At 32.1% G+C, this 25,139-nt stretch overlaps 1 protein-coding gene and 1 long non-coding RNA gene across 6 annotated transcripts in view; one reads left to right on the top strand and one right to left on the bottom strand.

Moving 5' to 3' along the window:
• Positions 1-8,898: 8,898 nt before the first annotated feature.
• LOC149065464 (myocyte-specific enhancer factor 2-like) overlaps positions 8,899-25,139 on the bottom strand; it is a 210,656-nt gene continuing 194,415 nt past the window's right edge. For all 5 annotated transcript variants that reach the window (XM_089253485.1, XM_089253486.1, XM_089253484.1 and 2 more), the window contains 2 exons: positions 17,229-17,340; positions 8,899-15,510 (listed from right to left, as the gene is read on the bottom strand). In XM_089253485.1, coding sequence (XP_089109611.1) covers positions 15,231-15,510; positions 17,229-17,340 — 392 coding nt within the window. In that variant the 3' untranslated portion in view covers positions 8,899-15,230. The remainder of the gene's footprint in view (positions 15,511-17,228; positions 17,341-25,139) is intronic.
• Positions 20,877-24,211, top strand: LOC149065466 (uncharacterized). The gene is made up of 3 exons (XR_016195601.1): positions 20,877-21,253; positions 22,444-22,520; positions 24,107-24,211. It is a non-coding gene; the product is annotated as an uncharacterized LOC149065466 (long non-coding RNA).

Here is a 25,139-nt window from a genome sequence, read left to right as displayed (position 1 = left end):
AGTCGTCACTCAGCTTAAGCCGTCATAATTTTTCGATAACATGAGGTGATAACTTATCAAGGTTTTACTGTATATGCTAAATTAATATTTTATGAAAATTGGTGTAAAAACTTTTTATCATGAAGATTTCTTAAACTTGTAAAAAAGTACCTAAATTTAATTTAACCCTTTAACAATCACAGATGAGATATCTTGTCCCACTGTGAATGGAAGAAATGCAGTACATTTGAGCTCTCTCCTTTCCTTCTGGACTGAATTTGTTGAAGGTGTTAATAAAACTTATAACTGAATACTTTTTGGCATTATTCTTATAACTCAATTTTGATTTATCTTTTTTTTATTCTTATCGTGCAAAGTGTAAGGCTGTGTCATTTAAACTGAGCACAATTCCAGTGTTTCATCGTCAATGCCTGAGTGGCATGGTGGTAAGATGCTCGTCTGCCACCGTGAAGGTTGCAATATAGATAAGGTATTTTCCCTAACAAACTTGAGAGGCGACCACCGATTCATTCATTTCCAACCCATCTCATTAATAGCAGTAAATTGTAATGTAGCGATATGGCCAGAATTGGTGTTTTGTGAAGTAGTCTATCATCATCAGAAAATTTACTACCATTTTGCCTACCTTTTATGAGGAATTGAGTGTTGTGCTGGAGATGTGTGTAATTGGAACCACCTGCATGTGTATATAGTGTTGTGTTTGAAGTTAGTGCTGCCACCTATATTTAAAATTGTCAGGGAAATGTAATGAGATTGAATATTTTCACCATGCTCGTCTGTTCAGATTATATATATCTGTTCTTTTCATATTCTCGTCTGTTGCTCTCTGTGACGAGACTTTTAAATGGGGAGATTGCACATTCATATCTCAAATTTGGAAAAAACCACCGGAATCCAAATTCAGTCACCTGCAGGAATTGAACAGGTCCTCTTGATGCGAGTCCATCACAATACTCAAATTAAATGCATAGAGACAAGTGTGAAGCCTGTTGCACCGCCCTTCACAAGGATAGCTCTAGTTAATCAAATAACTAGAATCTATTAAAATGGTTGACTCAAAGTCTATAGTTTTTGATCATTCAATCAAAAAAATATCAAAAGTGTAAGATATTGCTAAGTATTAAGACAATACAAGACATCTGCATCATATGTTTTATAAATAAATAATCAACTATAAAACCAAGTAACACTGCTTTAGCTTTATTTTTTACCAGCAGAGATGAAAATACATAACAATTCAATTTAAGATGCATATTTTATGTCAAGAGAGATATGACAGTTTATTTGAAATATTACAACATATGCAGAAAATTCATGTAAATTATGTATGTTGCATTAGTTGCTGCATATTTTGGTCAATGGAGGAGCACATGGCAGTCTATTTGAAGAATCATATTATAGTTTTATTCAAAGAAGGCACCAAACCAGTAAAAACACAAAACTATCACTACATGTTCTCTAAAAGAGATATGATATATTAGAAATATTTTATATAGTATTTATAACTGAACAGATTAATGAAGGAATTTAATTTTCTTTTAATGTACTTTAGTGTGTTAATTTTGAGTGTTTTAATGAGAAACATTAAAATACTTGGAAAAACTAATTCAAATTCTGCAAAAACTGTGCAAGAAACACTGCACAAATGACATAATACATAAGTTTGTACACTTTAATCTAAAAATGAAAATACCTAAAACTATAGAGTGATCTACTCAGGGCCGCAACTAGATGCTTGGTCACCTGAGGCAAGCACACATTTTGATGACCCCTTGTAATGTTGAAGGAGAGGTTTCAGAATGAAATTTGTGCCCCCTCGGGTCTAGCGCCTGGGGCATGAGACCCGCCTGCTCCCCCGTAGTTGCAGCCCTGGATCTACTACAGAAAAAGAAATATATAAATTTTTTCCATATAGAAATAAATGACTGATAACAAGATGAAAACAAGAAATATATCTTTGATGACGATATTTAAAGTTATATTTTTTGTCCTAGTTTGTTGAAATAACACTAGTTAATGAAAGCTGTTGACTGAAACCATAGATAATTACGTAATTTGAAACTACAGTAAAACCCCCCTTAAAAAACTGTCATCCCTCAGGTGCAGCCACACCTCTTTTATGGCAAAATAATAATTTCCCTTGTATAATAGAAGTATGCATTTCAAATTCCTGATTAATCGTCACCCCTCTTTTATGGACAAAGTTTTTGTCCAGTCAGTGTCTGCAAAAGAAGGGTTATACTGTATATTCTAAGTATAAATAAATAAAATTATTTTATTTAAAAAACAAATTTCTTTTACATCGTTCTCAGTTTAGTTGCAGCTAAAATAAAAAAAATATAAAGGATTGTCTTACATGAAACACACATGTGGTTTAAGTTTCTTTGTGTGTGAGTAGATTATTATAGCTACACAATGGTCATAATTTTCAGAAGATAAACTACTCACAGAAAAATCACTTGAGAGAAAATAAGATTCAAAAGAGATGCAGCACATATACACACATGCACCTTTTTTGCATAAATTTAATTTCAATATTCAAAAGTTTGACAAACTAATATTTTGATAAAATTTAAACAATGTCCTAAAGTTTCTTTTAAAAAGTTGGTGTTGATAAAACATTTTGAATAAATATAAAGATGTATTTATTCTAATTAGATTTTTAAAAAAAATTAAATTTTTAGTAAGGTCTTGGATTTTATGGAAGAAAAAAAAAGCGAAGACAATTTCCTTTTTCCTATCTTAGCAACATAATAAGTGTCTGCTATTTATTATCAATGCTTAGATTCCAATCCATATGAAAGAGATGAAAAAGTTATAGAACTTTGTACTTGAAATACAGTTCATGGTTACAGGTAATCTTATTGAATAAGTTGAACCACTTGTGTGGTTCAACTTATTTAATTTGTGGTTCAACTTATTTAATTTGTGGTTCAACTTATTTAATTTGTGGTTCAACTTTAATTTTACTTGATACTCAAGTAAAATTTACATACAAACTTTATTTGAGTTTTTTTTCTGAGAGGGCAATGAAAAAAATCATTTTTATATGGAGATTTGACCTGATTTAAACCTTATCATGACACCATCATATAAGCTACAGGAACAAAAAAAACTAAGTTTTAAAACTATATAAGCCATAACCCTTATCTTGGTGAAGTTATGGTAGAGATAAAATTATGTGTCAGTGTATCATGGTTTTCTATATTCTCAATAACTTTGCTGTGCTCAAAGACTGCAGGGTTGTAACTAAGATTTTTGCCACCAGGAGCAAACATTATTTTGCCGCTCCCACAAGTTTAAAATTTGATAATTATGTAACAGTGTTCTTTGTTCCCACCTAAAACTGCCGCCCCTAAACTTTGCCACGTGGGAAGTTGCCCCCCCCCCCAGTCCTAGCCCTGAAGACTGCCAAATTATATGCAGACAGAAGCAGCTGTAGAGTGGAAAATTCAAAAGTTGTATGCTAGACACAGAAGAACACTTTGTCAAATTGTGACCAATAATCCTGGCATCACAAATTAAAAACGTTGGTGTACTACATTAACTTTCATTCATGGTATTCATTTTTTTGTATTGATTTGTGATGTAGTAATATGTTTTTCAGTTGCAATTTGACAAAATTTTCTTGTGTCCGGTATCTAACTTATATTTTGACTACAGTTGCTTCTGTCTGTGCAAGTATTGTTGGTCTTTGAGCCTGTATAGATATTCATGTCATTTCGCCCATCATCTGTATAACTCCATAATGAGTTTGCATATAATTTTTTTGGTGGAAAAAAGCAACTTCATTATATGGAGACTCACTTGTAATTGGAAATAAAGAAAATAATTCTTTTAGCTTAAAAAAAATCTCCATGAAAATTACCATATTGCACATACAGTAGAACTCTGATAGCTGGTGTTAATTGGGACTGAAGAAACTCCTATTTCTGAAAATTTGGACTAAGCATACATTCCATTCTAGGTATGTCTGCTTAGTCCTTAAAAATATTAGCTTAAAAATATATATCGAGATATACTATATAATAACATCCAAGACAGAAACTGTTCAGAACTGGACCAAATTAGGACATACATATTTTTTTAACCACTTATTTTTTCACATTCTAAAATATAATTACACACTTTTCTAGTACACTGATGGACGTACACATCCCTCATATCACAAATTAGAGTGTCCCTAAACTGATGTTAACTGCCGTAGATGCTACCTTTAAGCCCGTTGTCTACTGGAAGCAATAACATGCAGCTATGCGAGCACCAACAGCTGACATTGAGTCCGATGACAAGGGGCATGTCATCCATTGAAGGTGGCCTTTACACGCTACTCAGTTCATGACTGCACTCCATACAGACAAGAGTGTTCGTTAAACAATCTTGAGAAAATATTAAAAAAATAAAAATTTTGAGAAAATGTTTTAAATCCGTACCTAATGAAACTTCTGACACAAACTCGGAGAAAGCTTTCTTGTCGTAAAAAAATAAAAAATTATATATTTAATCAATTGCTACTCACCATCACAACCCATGAATGGCAATTATCAAATTTCAGCATCCATGTTGACGTAAGAAAGGAGGGAGAAAAAGAATAACAGAGTGAGTGGCACAAAAAAGTAAACAACCATACTTCATCTGTGCAGATACAGCAAGAAGTGTGAGATCCCATTTGGATTGGGAATTTTTGTTGTCTGCTGTGTTGTAGCCAGAAATCACTAGCTGAAGATCTCTGCTAATAGGAGAAGTTCTCATACTTTTTGTGTGATGGGATCAGTCTTGCGAATACAGACATCTGTGCACGACTTGTTTAAAGCTCCATGTTGCTTCCAGTGGATGACTGACCTTAAATGCTAGGGTGGCCAGAGAGTTTTAATAGAAATTTAAAGAATCTCTCCAGAAGCAGAGGAAAGAAATGTGAATGTTTAGAGTTACTTCAGATTGAAACTTGATTTACTGAACTCAGATTTATCTAGACTCAACTGCTGTGCTTGAAATTTTTTTTTTATAAATTTCCAATAAATGTAGTAAAAATCCTATATAATGATACTTAAAGCACAGGAGAAACGTATCGTTTTAAAGAATTTGTCATTATAGATGGAATACATCAACACTAAATAAAGCACATGGGGACCAGAGATTTATATAGGCAATTACCATTATATAGGATTTTCACTATATGTGCATCATAGGTGTCAGAATATGGAGGCCCCCCCCCCCCCCATATAATTTTTATGAATAAGTATCAAATGTAAAATGCATCATGGCCCACAGTGTATGCCTGTCTTGTGGATTCTATATTTATAGGAAGCATGGCAAACCTAGGACCCTCCAATATTTTCCTTGTGTTAGTACCTCTGATGTACACATTAAAAAATGAGAGTAGTATACATTGAATTTCTGTAAAACAAAATGTTTACAGGAAAGCACACATTTTTGTTAATTTATTTTATGGCATGAATGTCACTCTCCACTTGTTAATACAAGATATACAGGAACTGGATGTTGTGAAGATATTTATTATTTGAGATGTTAATTTTTTTTTTAAGGAAGGAAAAACTCATCTCTGCCTCTACCCGGGTCCCTCGATTGCCGGACGAGTGCTCTGACCACTAAGCTACAGAGGAGATAGAGATTTTCCTTCGCTAGAGCGTATATATGTGCTGAACAGAACCGTGCAATAGACGGTGAACAGATCAGCTAATAGCTCATGGACGACGAGCCACCAGATGGCTATATATATGACATGAATGTTGCTCTCCACTTGATTAGCTGATCTGTTCACCGTCCGTTACACGGTTCCGTTCGGCACATATATACGCTCTAGTGAAGGAAAATCTCTATCTCCTCTGTAGCTTAGTGGTCAGAGCACTCGTCCGGCAATCGAGGGACCCGGGTTCGACTAGAGGCAGAGATGATTTTTTCCATCCTTTAAAAAAAAAAAAATTTAACACCTCAAATAATAAATATCTTCACAACATCCAGTTCCTGTATATCTTGTAATTTATTTTACATTAAAAGTATTTATTTCTCTATAATGAGTTTTTCATAGAAGAAAAGCAACTTTGTTTCATGTAGACTCAATTGTATTTACAAACCATTTATGAGAGAAAATAACAGTGCAGAATAGATATATTCTCTCTATTATCAATAGCTCAAGGTGTCTTCTAGCATTTTTAGTGTATCATTTTAGATCACAATTCTATATTTCAGATCATCAAGTGAGGATACAAGGATCTTGGAAGCTATGGAATTGGCCCATTTTGTATAACTTCTCTATACATCTCAAGTAATGGCTAGTTTCAATTCAAATGTCATAATTTCTCACAATGCAATGCTGCTATGACCCACCAGTGATGCCAGATAAACATTTTTAAGTTGTACCTTACGATTCTGTCATAATTTTTTATCAAGTTTTTTTATTCAAAATAGGTAATGAAACTTGATCAATAAATTATGTAGACCCTTAAGCCCATGAGGGGGGGGGGGACCAGATCCCCAAGCCCCCACTACGGCCTTGTACACCCTGTATTTTCTATAAATCAAAAGTTCTTGTAATCCTAAATTTGTGATAAAGCAAAGTAATATCAACTTCTGGAAGTACTTAAAGCAGGACTGCATGCCCCCTCCCCTCGGCCGATTCTGCCCTGCATAAGGATGCTCTAAAACCTGGGGCAGCTTAAGCGAGGGTGCGGTGCACCCGGGCTGCAGGTTGAAAGATGCTGCAGCTTGAGAGCTTTTAGAGCATAAAATATTATGAAAATTTCCAATTGCGAAAATTCACATGGCATCACACATTTGAGCCAGTCTGACAATGAAATTGTTGAAAAAACTTGAGGGAGCAGTCAAGTTGTTTTGATAATAAAGTTTTTTTTCAAAGAATGTGTGATTCAGTCTCAGGGAAAAATGAATATAAAACAATGAATTTAACCAATGAAATGTTATATTTTTATCAGAAAATGTTCCTTCATATTACTAAAATGTCTTCTTTTTTATTTATTCAATATTGTTTGGCCGAGGCTTGTACCTTTTAAAAGAAAAGTATAAGTTTTTGAGATAGATGATGGTTTTTAGCTTTCAGTATAAGCTACAACTAGAAGAAAAGAGTGCATGTGCCTCTTCCCCATAAGAAATTAAAGTATTTTTCATCACAATTAACACTTCTAAGGAAAGAAATTTTCAGCTGTAATTGTGAAAGTGTTTTATCTTTTCTTCCAAGTGCAATACCGGCATGACATTGCAACCGTCATCACATTTTCCCCCTATTTTGTATTTTCTTATAAACTTGAATTAGACAAAGAGAAGGGAAGGAAAAAAGATTAAACACCATTTTTTTCTGCCTCATTTCTAAATGTAACAAAGGATTCTACTTTCTGCAGCTGAAGAAAGAGTTTTACATTCCAGGCAGACAAGGTTTGACTGAGATCTTGTTCCCCAGTAGCAATGTGTTGAGCAACCCGTCCATGAAGAAAATAGATGTTGAGTAAGATAAATAAAATCTGTGAGCCTATAAGAACGTATTTAGTTTTTAATTATAAAGTCAAACAATATTATTGATATTGAGGATTAAACATCACCTTTGGACCAATTTGCATTTGCAGCCCATTAAAAGCAATGCCAGGGAAAAAACCTGCTACATCAAACAAATCGTTTAAAAAAACCTCTGTATATAGCAAATGATGTTTTTGGTCCAGTCATTTCCTTATACAGTGAAACCTGTACAAGACGGAACGTCAAGAGACTGAAATAATATTCTGTTTTAGACAGATTTCCATTTTTTATAAAGGTGCAAATCAAAGCAGTAATCACTAAACAGATTATATTTTGATTCCATTTAAGACAGGTTTTCGTCTCATACAGTGTATCTTAGACAGGTTTCACTGTATTTATGATGCAATTTTTTGAAACTAAAACGATCTTTAAAAGGTAGCAAACTTCATGTCTTTGACTCAAATTATTAATATATTCATTTTCCAATTCCCCCCTTCTAAACTAAAAATTTTCTTTCATTAATGTTATCCATAATACTGTACAACGCTAAAACATGGATATATCAATACTTATGAGTTACAGCAACCTGTTGTCTTGTCTTTATTTTCCCCCTTACTTTTTTTTAGTCTTCAAAAACTCCATAGGAGTAAATTGTAACTTTGAAGACAATAAGCTTAGCTGGGACAGTACTAACCAGAGCAACTTTATTTGTGAGAGGGATTAAACTTGTGAGAAAAACTGATAAACTGCTAATGATAACTCGTAAACTAGCAAGCAGTTTTTGCTAAATTTGTTTTAGATTATTTTTGCAGTGCCTTGTTAGAAAAGGAATCTTTGGTATTGTAATCTCTGTCTATTGTAAAAAAACTAATAATAATTTGGTAAAACAGAAGACGATAAGGAAAATTAAATAAACAGTAAAATGTGAGGGAAAGAAAAATATTTTTTTCATACTTTGGATTAATACATTGACCAACTATGGCTATAAGATAAACTACTCCATACCGCTAACTTCCAAGAAATAGTAAATGGAAGCATTTTAGAAATTATATTAACAATGGGTACATGAGAAATATATCCATCAGCATTAACAAATTACATTATGAAACATTATTAGGAGTAAACTTTTTTTTCCTTCATTCTTTCCTTTCTGTCAATATTAAAAAAAATTATGTTAATCACACAAATTATGTTAATCCCTATATGTCTTCTTTAAAAAAAATACCAAGTAGGCTTCAGTTATGTGAATATTCCCTTTTTTCAAACTCGCCTTAAATCCAGTATTGAGATACTGACCTTTGTACAATGAATGCCCTGTTAGTCTGACAAAAATCTACAAGAAATAGGTTTACATTTAAAAATGTAATGTAAACACATATATTTTTTAAAGTGAGCAAAGTCAAAATTCAATAGAAAGACAATTCCATTTATTAGAAACATCTCACAGTAAATGTTTTTCAATTCATACAATGAAAAATAATCATATTTTCAACTAAAATGGAAAGTGACCCTGTGCTTTTTATAGTTATTTTATATTAATAATAAGTTTTAACATATTTGGTGAAAAATATATGTGTACTTTTTTAACTTATGTACTCATAAATATCGTTGAGAAATATGCATGAGAATGAATCAAAGTTACATACATTGGAGAAATACTTTTTGAGTTGCAATAGATTTTAACTTTAAAAAAACTAAATTGGAATATTTTTCAGAACATTTTTAGTCTTCAATCATTTTTTTGTAATGATAATGTGGTAGTCAATGCTCCCTCTAAGCTGTGAGTGTGCACATCTGCACACTGCAAAAAAAAACTCATGCACATAAAATCACCATACACACAATTGGGATACATGGTGGCATCTCACTAAATTGTCATACTGTCAAAAACAAAACAGCTCCACATAGGTGAAAAAAAAATGAGAGGGAACACTGGAGGTGGCATGCCAATTTTTCGAAATCATTAATCAGAAAACATTATTTAACTTGGTTTAACTAAAGATGAGGTTTTACATCATAGAACATTTACTGAAAACAATGAAAAAGCAAAAAATGAAGTTTGAAATTCTGTCTGAATTAACCATTTGGTTTCCATTATATATTCGTCTGAAATATGAATCCTAGAAACATCCATTTCTAAACATTATAAGTAATGCATCCACAAAATGGTGCTTTTGGTCGATACAATATCATCTTCAAAATTAATTGCAATCAAAATATATTTACTCACATATAGAATCTCATAGAGAATCACATAGAGAACTTTACTATAGCATTTTTGAGCTATACATAGGCGTCATAACATATTTTGCGAAAAATACTTTTTAATAAATTTCATTGATGAATTTTTTGACTAGTATAAGAGAGTTTATTCACAAACACAGTATCTAAACAATGAGTTATCATGTAGATCTATGAAAATATATAATCATACAAACATTTATTATTTAATAAAATAACACTAAATTATTTTTTCTGCATTGAAACTATAGAAAAGCAGTTGTACCAATATTTAGAGCACTGGAAAGTTAAAAATATTATGGGTAAGTCATACAAGATCACAATAATCTTTTCGGTAGTTGACAAAATCAGTATATTTGAAAAGTACTCAACAAAAAGATGATTACAGAGATTCCTGTTCTTGGATAAGTATTATTTTCATTTGGATACTATTTTATTTATGCTAGTATGCATAGTTATAAACAGTCAAGCCCTTCTTATAAGTGTCTTGATAACAAATTTCAAGGACTGAACATTTGATTTGCTGCATCAGATGTATTGAGAGAGCATCCTACGGGATGGGACAAAAAATTTCAATCATTCTATCCAGAGAATGGTAATAAACCATGTTTGTTACACTGGGTTGAAGCTGTATTTCATTTATAGTATTGATACTTGTAGTTTAACATTTTTACTCTAGAAAAAAATGCCATTGATGATGACTTTCTGATTATCTAATAATTTTATTATCCAATACTCTCCCCGGTTCAGTGAGTGTCAAAAAATTGGGAAAGAAGGTAGTCTACTGTAAATGAAAACTATTACTTTCATACATGGTAGTGAGTCTGTGGTCAAACAGTGAACATAATATATTAATGAAAACTCAGTGAAAAAAAGAAAGATAGTTAAGAAAAACTAACATGAAACAAGTATTATAAGTTAAAAAATATTAATTTTTTTTTAATGCAAAAAAATATGATGGTAATATAAGATTTGAATTGACATTAATAGATACTGTGTAATAGGTAAACATCAATCTTCATGAATAAAAATTGAGATATTTATGAATTGTATGTAACAGATTTATAATATCAATAGCATTCCACAAACTTTCACACCATACCAACATCTATTTCTAAAAAACAAGAATACTTTCAATAGTAGGAAACATTCACAGAAACAACATATTCAAGGCCAATACACTTATCAACTAGCAATCTTCCTGAATTTTCGGATAATAGGTATGGCTCTTTTTCAAAGGAGGTTACTGATATAGATATGTTTATATTTTGAATAACCAAAAACAATGTAATTGAGCAGCTTATTTATGTTTGACAATGTTAAAAATTTAGTGACTTCCTGACAAGCAAATTACACTTTTAAATGGAATTTTCATTTTTGTTTGTTTTCAAGGCTATGTGTTTTGGGTAATAAGCAATCAATAGTATCTTCAGACCTGATTTCAGGACTATCTTGATTTCTTTATTAGCATGGTTAAATATTTTGCATTTTTTATATTTTATCTTTTTTGGCTATGACACTCATTATGCCATGAAGAATTTAGATTAGGATTTCAGTTAATTAGTGTTCATTTCCTTGAATACATTGCATATTCTGTTATGTTCTATAAGGCAAAGATTTCTTGCTATAATGATAGTTTCAAATCCAAATAAAATCTAGCACCGGTTTGTGCAAAATGTAATTTTTCATATACTCTCTAACAAATTTAATTCTTTTTGAAAGTTTCATGTTTGAAAACCTTGTAATTCTATAAAACAATTAAATGGTAATGCAGTTAACTATATTTTTCTTGTAGTAGATTATGAAAATATATGCAATGCCCATCAAAATGACCAATTTTATTCTGATTCTTTTCAAGAAATGACATAAATGAAAAATTTCCAAAAGCAACATTGATGACCGCTTTGCAGAAAATATGATTTTTTCCCTTCTCAAATTATGCTTGTCTAAATGAAGTTTTTTTTGAAGGTATGCGTTCATATAGGACGAGAAATTTGTAAAGAACATTTTATCCTATGGTATCTTCCCTCTAAATTTGCTACCTGTTCCATATCACAGCGTATCCACAAGGAAACTGGTTTTTAGTACTGTATAGATTTTCTACACTCTGTGATAAGGGACACTCATAATTTGAGGATTATTCTGCTTACTCATGCAAATGGGTTAATAACTTGAGCTATATAGGCCCCACCAGGTAAGACTTACTATATTTCTCTGAGTTAGCACATTATGGAATTTTTACCGTAAAAAAATGAATTTCACCATGAAAATATCAGGGCACATATGCTACTATTACTCCTATTAAACTGCACATGTACCTCTATGGAATTTCTAATTAAAGTGTACATGACAGAGCGTGTGTGTATGTGTTGTGAACCTAACATGAAGTTTGTTTCTGAGGAATGCTTGTTGTGTGTTGCTTGTCATGTGCTGCCATCTGTTTTCTGAATTTGGAAGCAGGCAAATCATCAGGTTATTTTTTACTTGTGTCATGCATGAATTATTTTTTAATGTTGTACGCCTGATGTAGGGTACACATGCTGATGAGAGCTCACATTAAGTGATTAAATTTTTTTCCAACAATTTGATGTATGCTTTACATCAGCATATGCACCTTAACATTTCATGATGAATGTTTAACGTTTTTCTTTTTAATGCCAAAATGCATTATTTTAGAAAGAATCAGCAAAATATTATGCAAGTAACATTTAAATATTTAGAAGTAACAGAAGAACAGTAACTAACTTCTATAAAATACTTTGTAATGGAATAAATTGCTATTTGAAAATAACACAAGATAAAGGCTATTGAAAAGTAAAAAGGGTTTTTCTAAATCAACTTATTCATACAAGAGACTTTTTTTCAAAATAAAACTTGATAGTGGCATATCAATGTAGGTGCAAATGAAAAAGTAACATTTTTAAATGAATGTGCCATGGCAGTCGTTCCAAGAAGTACTGTAATTATAGAGTTTAAAAGTGACAGAACATTTTTCAATTAGCATCAAAGCAAATAAGAAGAAATAAAAATTAAAAAACAACAGACTTTCAAAAATAAATAAAACTGCTTTAGAAAAGTAAAGATCCAAAGTTTGCTGAAGATTTTAATTAAATTAAAAGTGCAAAAAGGTGAAAATCAGACCGATGGGCTAGAAATAATGGATCACAAGAAAATTTGGATAATTTCAACCATTTCATCCATATATGTACAGTACTATAATATCAGGCACTGTCACTTTAGGAAATACAAGGAGAATTCCATACATGAAAATATGATATAAATTCTTAAAATATAACATATTTGAAAGTTTTTTTCCCATCCAAAAATTTCACTATTTCTTAAAAACTTCAAAAGATCAACAAGCATCATTCAACTACATGCAACACATTTCGAACAACAAAGAAAAGAAAATACAAATCTTTTTTTATTTTGATGTAGCAAAAAATTTTGTATATAATACATACTCTCAAAAGAAACTATATTTGGACATAAGTTACACTAGGTGCATTCAATCAAGTTCAGATATTCATGTACAGGCTGAATCAGGAAAGAATGGCACAGTCAAGTTATTTCTTATGGCACTGAATTCCAAGTGCTGCTTTAAGAGTCATACATACTGTCTTAACCAAATTTTCAAAGCTTCAAAAATGCAGCAGCAGTTAGCTGATTTGTCTGAATTATTTGGCCAGCTAAGCAGGTAAGAATTTTAGTTTGTTACACATAAAATATAAATTCTGATCTTTAAAAAATTAACTCATTCATCTGGAAATGAATATATTATTATGATAATGATTATTATATTCATGAAAATTCAATTCATTTTAAAACACACCTTTACAGTTACAGGGTATCTAGAATACTCAATTGATATTTGCATAAACTTAACCTATACTTAATTAAATCATATGGCTCAAAAATTACATTTCATTATTTTACAGTACAGATAACAGCTACATGCCTGAATACATTTTATATATGTTGATTAAAAAATAGGCCCTACGTCGTACCAAGTGTCTGGAAAAATGTGCAAGGCAAGCATGCTACCAGTCATCTGCCAAGAAACAATGGGCATGCACAGAAAGCCCTTGTGTAGGAAACACATTATAATGATTGTCATATCCACGATATGTGAACATGGACAGTTATTAAAACAATTTAATTTGTATGATTACTTTAAAACTATATAGTAATTTATAATTTTTTCATTGATTACTTTGTTATGAAAATTTTTATGAAATGAGTCTTGTCAAAACTTTTCCTGCACTATTTCTATTGGAGGGATACTTAATTTAATTTTTGCAATAAGAGTACACATCATATGATCATGCATCACAGCCTTACCTGCACAGGCTGACAGCTAACTCCTCCATAAATGAGTATAAAATTTATGCATCTCAATGTTTTCAGTTCAGAAAACTACAATATTTTAGGATTGAAGTTTTATAGATTCTAAATTTATAGTAATTACTGCTACTGGCCACAAAAACAAGCAACACTCCACAATAGGGAAATAACACAGAATATATTTTTCAAGGGAAGCACGCTGGTGGGAGAGTGAAGAGGGAATGGTCAAATCTACCAGACCTTACTAATTTTCTTTTCTAACAAGATACACATACATTTTTATAATATAACAATCATATTCCAACAACTGTATTCCGAAACAGAGTTGAACTAGCACATTTGATTATACAATCCTGATAAAATTGGTACTACAATTAGCACCATATTATTATATAAACAAAAATCGAAACAGTCAATCACTTGCCATAATTTCTGACAACATTAATAAAAAACGAGAAAATGTTACAGCAATCTGTTATACATGGTACCACATGTTTGGCATTTAGCAAAATCTTAAAAAATTAAAAGAAAAAGTAGTACTTTTTACATCTTCACTCTTCAATTTAACTATTGGGGAATGATGAAAATGATTTTTTTTTCTTCTGCCAGAGATAAATACGTAGAAAATGTATAGGTAGATATTTCAAGAATTTCAATCTTCGGACATCAAATTTAATGCCTTTTTGCTTTTGATGTGTCACAACAAATATATATCCTGGTTACTCCCAACATCATTTGAAAAAAAAAATGAAAAGATAGTGATGCACTCAATGATGAATGTCACAAAGAAGAAAGCATGTGCAAAGTTTTTGCCTTCAGGGGTTATTTTAAAATAAACATGACTGGAATTTTATATCATACAGTCTTCTTGGAGAGATCACATCTCTTTTCGTATAACTTCACTTCTGACCATTCCACACTCTTGCTGCGCAAATGTACACCACAAAAAAACACACACACACACACATTACAGGTCATACAGTTACCATCAGCTGACACAGTCTGAGAAATAGCTCTTTCATTGTGGAAACGTCATGCTAGCTTGTTCATTTCCTACATATATTAGTTTCAATCCTTCAAGGGTTTCATTCTGATGTCAAATTGATGTATCATATATCTTGATGAAAAAAGTTTTGCAACTTTATTCATTACAGTTGCTATGTGGCCCAGCCATCTGCTGACAGTCTTGGTCTTTTGCTTATATGAGGATCATAGTCCATATTTGGGTCTGGTGAGGAAGAAGTAGAAGGAGTTAGAGAGTGTCCAGGTGAAAGATGGCCTTGGACAGAAGGTGGCCGGTGCAAACTTATACCAGAGCCATCTCTAGGTGGTGAAATGGGTTCACTTTTAATTTTGATAGGTAGCGGTGAGGATGATGGTGGTGGCGTGCCATTATTCACTGAAAGATGGGGCAAACTGCTGATAGTAGAACTAGGGCTATAAAGGAAATAAAAATGTGAAATTTCTGATGTGTTTTATTTAAAATGAGAAAATTTTTCAAACATAAGCATATGCATTAAAAGTAAAAATAGAGTGAACAAAAAGAAAATAATTTTTGGTTGTAAAAACAGCAGGTAAAAATAGTAAAATTCAAGACACTTATAAGATAGTGAAACTCTAAAATAAGAATGCTCAAGGGACCAGAGAAAAGTACTGTTATAAAGGCTTTATCATTACAGATAGACTATATTAAGACTGAGAAGTTACAAAGAACAAAGAAAGCATCGTTATACAGGATTTCCACTTTCACTGTATTACTAATACAGTATATGCTGCTTCATTATTCAGAGAAAAATACAGCCCTTCTTCAACCATTGGCATAGACTGGAGGGCCGAGATAGACACCCCCCATCCAGCTGAGACTGCCATATTTATTTTTTAAATTCAGCCATTGTAAGAAACCAGCAGATTTGTTCTATGTGGATTGTAAACTTTTTTAATTTACAATAAGTCTGGTTCAACCTTAGCTTCAAAATATGCAAAATTTAATATTAAACGAAGATATAAACCAAAATCCTGATAATTAAAATTTTTCCCACATCAGTGTACAAAATTGATAATAATACCCAAATGATAAAATTATTGGTGGTTCCAATAAGTGTTTCTGTTTAATCATTATCATAAATGATAAAAATTTTATAACTTAACCAGCACAGCAGAAATCACCAAACCCTCTTTAAAATGCCACTTTTTTTTTAATGAAGTTGGCTTTCCTCCAATTTTCAGCAGTTGCAAAATAAAGAGGATGAGAAAATGTGCTCTACTAAGAAATCAGATATATAAAAAATCTGGGCTTGTCAGTGATAAAATAAAAAGGTTTTTCTTGACTGGGTATACACGGCCTTGCAAAGGGTAAAACGAGAAAACTATAAATAAACTGAAGCATACTACAGGTGAAAGTAAATAAAATTTATGCTATAGTTCCTAAAAACATAATTTTATCAGCTGATTTGCTCCAACATACAATGTATTTTGAGAGTTTAGGCATAGCAAAGAAATTAAATAAACCAGAAAACTAGATAACATGGTAAAAAAACTATTTGAGGTTTATTCAAACACCCAAAAAGCTGCATATATATGTTACAGTACATGTGAAAATCTGTCATAATTGCCAGTTATTATGCATAATCACCAAACGTCTTGGTAAGTTTGATAAATTTCACGACATTTATCACTATGTGTGTCTTCACAACTTGCTCAAAAGCCACAGCATCTATTTTCTTTCAATTAGGCTTACTTGTATGAACATTGACCCAACCCTGGTGTGTCTCTTGTATAGGCATGTGCCAAAAATATTGTATAAAGAAATAAATTCAAATTGAGAAAATTCATTGACACTCATTGCACAATTGATATTTATTCAATTATTGTACAAACATTACTAAACAGTCAATGAGTCTTTCTAAAGGATAAAATATAGTATACAGTGGATCCCACTTATAACATTTCTTTAAAAAAAATGTCATGAAAAACATTGTAACTAGGAAAACACTTTAAATGGTAAATCTGGATGAGTGCTAGTAAGAGAGTTGGGACCATCTGAAATGAATATCAATGGAAAAATACTCTAAATGGGATCGTTATAAGGGGAAATCACCGTAAATAAATGAGAATTGCAGTAATTTGTCTTAAAAAAACATAATTTAAGCACCTACCTAGAATGAGATAGCCCTTGAACTCCAGATAGAGGTCCTTGTGACCAATTCTGTAATAGACCTGGTGAGTTGAAACCAGACAGCCCTAAATCAGTACCAAGTTGAAAGTCATCTGAAATGCAGTAATGTAAATTTTAGCAAAGTATTTTAGTAACCATACTTTTTTGAATAAGTGCTGCTATTTAAGAATTTTAAAATTAAGTTTTAGAGCTTGCAATGCTTATGTTGATGTGACAAATGCGTTAAATTTAATGTTAATAAAAAAAAATAAAATTTCAATTACCTTTGTGAAAGGAACAAACAGCCTCAAAAAGTGGTACATGCACAAAAATATGTCAGTTGTGGTGTTTAGAAAAGTGGTACACGCGCAAAATATGCCAGTTGTAAGGTTTAACAGCATATATCTGATAGTCTTTCACTGAGACTAATAAAATAATGGTCACTGGCTAAAATGAATTGTTAGAAAGTGAAGCCTTTATAACCAAAAACCAGTATAAGTTACACTGAAAAGTTCTCTCTTCTTTCACTTCCAGGTTAGCCAATATGAGAAGGAACCTGGTGGCATCAACCCTAAAAAATAACTTGAAAACATTTCCCTCCCTATTATATGACCCCAGTTTTTGAAGAGAGATTCCTGTTTCCTAAGCATTAAAGGAAATGTGTTTTCTTCCAGCAGGAAGCAGTTTTTGAGTAAGGTTCTGTCTTCAAAAAGTTTACATTTTTTCTAGTGTGAGAGGAAATTCCTTTCCTTACACACCATAAGAATGGGGACACTTAATGAATAAAGAAACAATGGTAATATTTTACACATTTTGACGTTTTCAAAATAATTTAACACCAATAGCCGGTACATCTAAATCCCCCATAAGGATGGGGAATTATGTTTTATTGTTTCTTAGTTTCTTATACGTGCAACACTGCCACAACACTACGTAGCAACCCTCTCCAGTACAGGATTTATCCTCTCACACACACACCCTCATCTTGTTCTCACTTTTTTCATCAGCAGATAGGTTCAGTGTTTCTGCCATGCTATATATACTTACACATACACAATATATATATATATACAGTATGTGTCGTACATTATACTTTATTCTATATTCAGGCCATATTTCAGTACAACAATACTTCAACTCTGTTAATGTCACTGATGGATTGTGATGGCATTCCAGCTCTTGGATCCATCACAGCCCAGATGCTTTCAATAAGTAAAGGGCTGGTGAATAGGCTAGACAGGGTGTTGTACGTATGTTATAAGTTTGTATGCATTGCAAAGATGATTTCGCAACAATGAGCTATGTTACTAGATGAATGGCAATGCCTGTTATTGGAAAATATTTTTAACGCAACACTAGGATGTGAATGTTACTCTGACAATAACCAGTTCTGACCATGATGCAAATCTTATGGCACCCTACATCATCAACAAAGATGTCAAGTCCATGTGTTGATAATGTAAAAAGTGTAGTGCATTCCTTTTTTTCATGGAAGGTGTTGCAGGATCTGTCCAGACTTTTTTATAGGGTTCTGTTTTTGTAAGAATGTTCTTTACCCATAATTTTTTCTTCTCCAAGCAGATGATATCAGAGCTGTTAACAAAGCTTTATTTTGCCGCCATATATCATCTGGGTTTTTTAAAATAAATTCATTCTTAATTTTTTTTGACAAGCTCTTCTAAATATTCTGTGATGAAACAATACAAATAAATACATTCAAATTACCAAGCAATAAATAGTAACTATAGTTTTTTTATACTATCGAAATGTTTTATTGCCACCAGTTGCTTCAAAGATGAAAAAAAAAATTCATAGTAATAATGAAATATCAAATAAAAACATTCATAACCATCATGAAAAAAAGGATCCATGAGCTGCAGTAACCTGTTGGAAAATTTCAGGAATAACTGCACCTTACTTGGTTGAAACATGTGAACTAGGCTATTCCACCCTTTTCAGGTACTCACATGCACACATACTCCTATAACAGAACACTTTTACATTTCATTTTCTCTCTAGACTCTGCTTTAGCCAGTTTTTTAGGCAGGTATGTAATCTTTGTCAGGTAAGAATTTCAACTAATCTCTTCCTTCTGAGACACCAATAGATGGCAAGGCAAAGGGTTAGCATGCAAAGTCGCATTTTATGTCAGGTCAATTATATTTGTATTTCTGGCATATTTAAGGAAATGCATATACAGTGGAACCTCTTGATATTGGACTCTATGGATCAAAAATTTCATCCGCAACAGGGAGTTTCCATTAATGTATGGTAGAATATATTGAGGTCTTGTTCCCAGTCTTCAAAAGTGTCTCTTAATGGGAGGTGTCTGCTAAGGAGGACACAATAAAAAAGTCTATATATATATAATTTTTCTACACAATGAAGGTTTTACACAAAGGCTTGCTAATTCATTATTTACTCTACATTTAAAATGTTTTTTTTTAAAGAATAATGTATATGTAACAAATTTTTTGTAATAAATTCATTATATGAGCTGTCGAGTGCAAGACTGGTGTAAGTCAGAAAATGTGCTTTTGAGATAATCAGTCTTTTATGAGAAAGACGTCATAAGCTTATTGTTGGGGTTTGTTACAATCCACCGAATAGGGATCAAAACTACATTGCCAAAATGCATGATGAAATTTCCTACATGTGTAAGCGAAAGAGGGTTCTCATACTAGGGGATTTCAATTACCCGGGTATTGATTGGGAGAACCTTTCATCTGGAAATCAGTATGAAAGAGACTTTCTTAAGTTGGTGCTCGAAAATTTTTTGTATCAGCATGTATCAGAAGCCACTAGGGGTACTGCTATTTTGGATTTAGTTCTTACTAGTTCTGAGGATCTAGTTGAACATGTTTCGGTGGGGGAAGAGTTTTCTTCCAGTGATCATCGTATCGTCAGATTTCACTGTAACTTTTCCTCGGGTAAGGTTGATAACAAAAGACTGGTTCCTTGTTTTCGGAGAACTAACTTTGATGTTTTGAGAAGAAGGTTAGCGGAAGTTTTCAAAGACCGGTTGGAATCAGTAGGGGTGGTAAGTCAATGGGAAGAATTTAGTACGAAGCTGTCCTCTGTTTTGCACGACGTCATACCCTTTGTTCGAAAAAAGCGTGTTTGTACATCACACCCTCTATGGTTCACGGATAGCGTGCGGAACCTTTATCTTGAAAAGAAAAGAGCATTCAGAGAGTATAAAAGTGGACGTGGTGACCTATCATTGTTTACTGATAAAAGAAGACTGTTGAAGAAAGCGATAAGGGATAGTAAAAAGGAAGTTGAATCTAGGTTGGCAGATAACATTGGCTCTGACCCAAAATCATTTTTTCGATACGTCAATAATGGATGTAAGGGGACAGTTGGCCCCCTCTCGATAGGAGGCTCTAAGGTAGAGAGCAATGTAGGCATGTGTAGTGCTTTCAATGACTTTTTTGCGTCGGTTTTTAATGGAGATAATGATATTCGATATACGGGTGTTGCATGGGGTAATAAAACCCTCAACGATATTCAAGTAGAAGACGTGGAGGTCCTAAATCTTCTAAGAAATGTATGTGCAAGCAAAGCACCAGGACCTGATGATATCTATCCCAGGGGGTGAACTATCTCTGCGGTCCTTAGCGGAAAAAAAGTAGTTGAGTGCCGAAAAGTCCTTAGCTGGCCAGTAGTTCGACTTTTCGATACTATCTCTAAGCTAAGGACTTTTTTTTAGTAGTTACTTAGGACCGCTGCTAAGGACTGCCTAGCACCAGTCCTAAAGCAGCAAGAAAAGTAGTTCACGGCGGCCATCTTGGAAAAGAGGAAATTTCGTCTCTGGCCGCGAGTTCTCGCTGTGATATTTAGTGATGAAATATGCTGTTTTTTTTTCGAATTAAACAATTTTTTACGATAATAATGACAGATAAAACTTAGATTATATCTTCGATGTCATCAAAGTTGAAGTGATTCATCATTATATCCTGCAAAACTAGATGTTGACATCGGCGATCGAAGCCACGACGAAGTGCTAGCATGTTCATTACTGAGGTAAGAATTATTTTATTGCTATCGAACTATATAAGAAGAGTGTTTAGAAATTTTCTTAATATTTTTTTGCTCGGTAAATGCGTTATTTAAAAATATAAATGGACATAATGTCACGCAATCAATAGGGCAGTGGATCCCACTTGGTAATGCTGAAAAATATCAAATAGCCCATGTATACTTTGGATTGTATTGAAAATATTTACATGGCAAATGAAACATAAATCTACAATTACGATAATATCAGATTGAAATTTTACATTCTATGTTTTTTGCCGTATTAATTTTTTTCAATGAAAAATTATGTCTAAATAAATTGAGCATGTGTGTAAATAAATAATTTGAATATTGTTGGCACAATAAAAATTGTGTTTGGATGACTATGCTATGAATAATCGCCTATAAATAAGGAAATTGAAAATTTGTGTTTTAGATCAACCTCCCTTCAATGCACAAAGTAACTAATAAGCTACAATTCATTGATAATAAATTATAGCACCTAAATGACAAAAAATTTAATAATTTTTTTGTGATGAGTAATGGTGAAATTGAAATAAAGCATGGTAAAAATTGGCAGTAATGTTAAATATTAATTTTTGTAAAACTCGTGCACTAAAGGATTAAAATATAGATTTGATATTTTGAACTGTTCAAATGAACAATATTGTAATACTTAGTGGAAGTTAAATTTTGAGAAAAAAATCATGTGCCACTTCCTGAAAAATTGCACTCTGTAACTCGCTATGAGATGAGGAATATTTAATAAGGAATCATTATATTGTTTTGTTGATAAGAAAAATGAAATTCGTACAATGGAACTAAAAAACAAAGTTGGAATTTCAGGCACAGTTTTTATTGAGGTATATACATTATAACTAGAGGAAGCAGATTAGTGTTTGAAACGTATTACTACTTCAGTATTTGGGTTATGGCCTTGCTGTGTGTGTTCAAATTTAATTTTTTGCCAAAAATTGTTTTTGATTTTGTGTGTATGGGTAAACACAGAAAACAAATTTCCATGTCGAATATTTAAGAACTTTAAAATATAACATTTTGAGATGTTATGGAAGTGAAACTTTTAACGAGCATTTATTTTTTAACAATGTTGTTAGTAAACAGCTGAGAGATTATATATATATTAGTGTATATACATTTGTGAGACTTTTCTAACTCTGAAAAATTTTGTTTCCCAGGAACTTGGCTGTAGGTAGCTACGAAGTAATGTGAAGGTTTTTAAGGTTACGAAACAATCCCCCCAGAGCAAACAAAGGTAATTTTAATTCTTTGTATTTGACTTTGAGCAACAGTTTCCATTATTATTTTCATGTAAAATGAAATATTTCCATGCATGATTTAATGACATAAATTTTAACAATCATCATTTTCACTGATTTCATTTGTATCAACAACCCTAGTGGAACAAATACAGTCGAACCCGATTTAACACCACCATCCCACCCACAGAATTTTGACGTTGTATCAGATCATAATCATAATAGCGTTTCGGAGAGGCTGTATTACATAAATTCACATGTTTATTAAGAAATGTTGTATTTCAGTGTCTTATTTATGTTGCACCATGATTAAAATAACCTATTTCATACACATTCAATTTTAAGTTGAGAAAATTCATAAAAATTGTAAACTGTACAATCACTTGAATATTTCTCAATATAAAACTTAACAGAAATATACTTCCCTCTGAAATTATTGTAATTTCAGCAACTCATTTTATGTGTGCAAAAACAAAATAAGCAGGGGGGGGGGGGAAGGTGGCATTGTTTTTAGTCCATACCATATTGGTTTTTCTCGAGAAATATCTTGCTATGAGTAATTTTCTTTATAATCATAATTTTTTCAGATACTATTGAAAGAACAACTCTTTTTGACATAATTGAATTGAGCAAATTAAGATAGATTTCTTAATGGCTACCTGTACCACTCAAAATTTGACCAGTGCAAGTAAAAACATGTACTGTTGAAAAACTTGTCTTGGCTATATAAATGAGAGGGAGGACATTAAAAAAAAACTGAGAAGCTTTACTAACTGAAAAGCAATATTAATTCTTTGAAAAACGTGTTATATTTACTGATGAGCAAATTTTGTGAATGGAAATATTAAAACAATATACTTGATGACAAATAATATCATACTTTTTAACTAGTGAGACCATACAACACTGCAAAATTTCTATGTTAATTTAAATAGGGGTTCCCCGATCCACAAGAGGTTTCTAAGGATGTGTTTTAGAGCAAAGCTGAAAGAGTAGAGTGAAAATATATAGTAAGCTGCGTGCCAATAGGTTTTTGCACTTCATCTGTCTGACCAAAATTTTAGGGTAGAAACATGGCTCGAAAAATTGAAAAAGGCGCGGGCCAAATTTTTTGGAAGCCAAGCATATTTTTAGAAGAAATAATCCGAAGTAAAAAAAAATTATATTCAACTTTTTCAGCACTTAGTGATGATCTTGACATGTTGGAAGATTCAGACATAAACTCCAAATATTTTATGATCTGCATAGAAAATTTTAGGTGTCAGTATGAATTTTTTTTTTTGCAATGTTGGCTCTTAAGATTTAGTTGCTCCAAGCCCTAGGTAAATACATCTAGACATGAACATGTGCATCTATGTGGAACGCCAGGCCTCCCTTGCAAAACACAGTTTATACATTTTGGATCCTACTGTGATAAAATGGTGGCGAGACGACTCAATGTCGACTAAGTGCTATTGTGCACGAATTATCTCTACTTATACAACTAAAGACTGCGTTATAATTTGAAATAAAATATACAGTACATTTAAATATTGATAAGCATAATAAAAGTGTTTTTTTTTCTTCCTCTTTTTAATTTCAGGTAAATCAACATTTGAAGATGCAGATGAAAATTTATGAATCTTAAAAAATTATATTCTTGAAAGATGCGATTTCTAAGAAAAGTACAACCAATAAATTGTGATTATGATAACTCTCTATGAACATATGTTTTGAAATAAAATGTTTTTGTATGACAAATCATATGTGCAAGTTGTTATTTAATTCATGTTTCTATTAATCAATTTCAATCAATCATTCATCTTCTAATCAACTCAAATGAAATATATTGTCAAAATGAAAGTTATCAGGTGAAATTATTTGTTGGAAGCTAAATATGAAACAGATAAATTGATGAAAGATCTTTAATATAGACGTATATATATTTTAAATATTGAAGTATTCACTTCCATTAACAGGTAAGTGCTCATTCATAGAAAATCGTGTTCTGATATTTTTTAATACTGAGGAGAAACCCATAGTTTGAAATATAGAACTGCAATACGCAGTAAGGCAGCTAATTCTTTTAATTATAAATTATCAATAATTTAATATTTTAGTTGCTCCAAAAATAATTTGCAATTCATTGTTTCAATGAATTTAAAAGGAATAAAAATGGATAATAAAAAATCATTTTTAACAAATTGGTTTTAAAAAAAAGTGGCACTCAATATTAAAAATATTCAGCTGGGGCCCCCAAGGCGAATAGGGGGCCCAAAAGTCTACAATTATTTTGCATAATAACCCTTTCAAGAAGAGCCCCCCCCCCCAAAAAAAAAGGAAAAGTCTGCCCCGGAAAGGCACACTACGACCATAGGCTCAACTAGTGCCGGTAACCTTAATTTAAAATTTTGCATTTTGTTGTAAGAATTTTATTTTTTTCAAATTTTGATTTCATCAGTATGCGACCCGCTTATATGCAGCTGGGGTCCCAGATACTCGCTTTTTCAAGTATCCAAAAGTTGGATCCATGAGCTCGGACAAGAAAAATACCGAATCTTATTCTAAAAAAAGTCGCAAGATGAAAAATGCAACGTCTCATACGTTTACAAAATAATTAAACTAGCTGGCGATGT

The sequence above is a fragment of the Pholcus phalangioides genome, unplaced genomic scaffold (assembly GCF_987345545.1).
Source record: "Pholcus phalangioides strain wild (caught in Gottingen) unplaced genomic scaffold, Ppha-v1.0 ptg000039l_1, whole genome shotgun sequence".
Classification (NCBI taxonomy): domain Eukaryota; kingdom Metazoa; phylum Arthropoda; class Arachnida; order Araneae; family Pholcidae; genus Pholcus; species Pholcus phalangioides.
The sequence above is the reverse complement of the archived record's forward strand: the minus strand, read 5'-3'. Positions and strand labels throughout refer to the sequence as shown.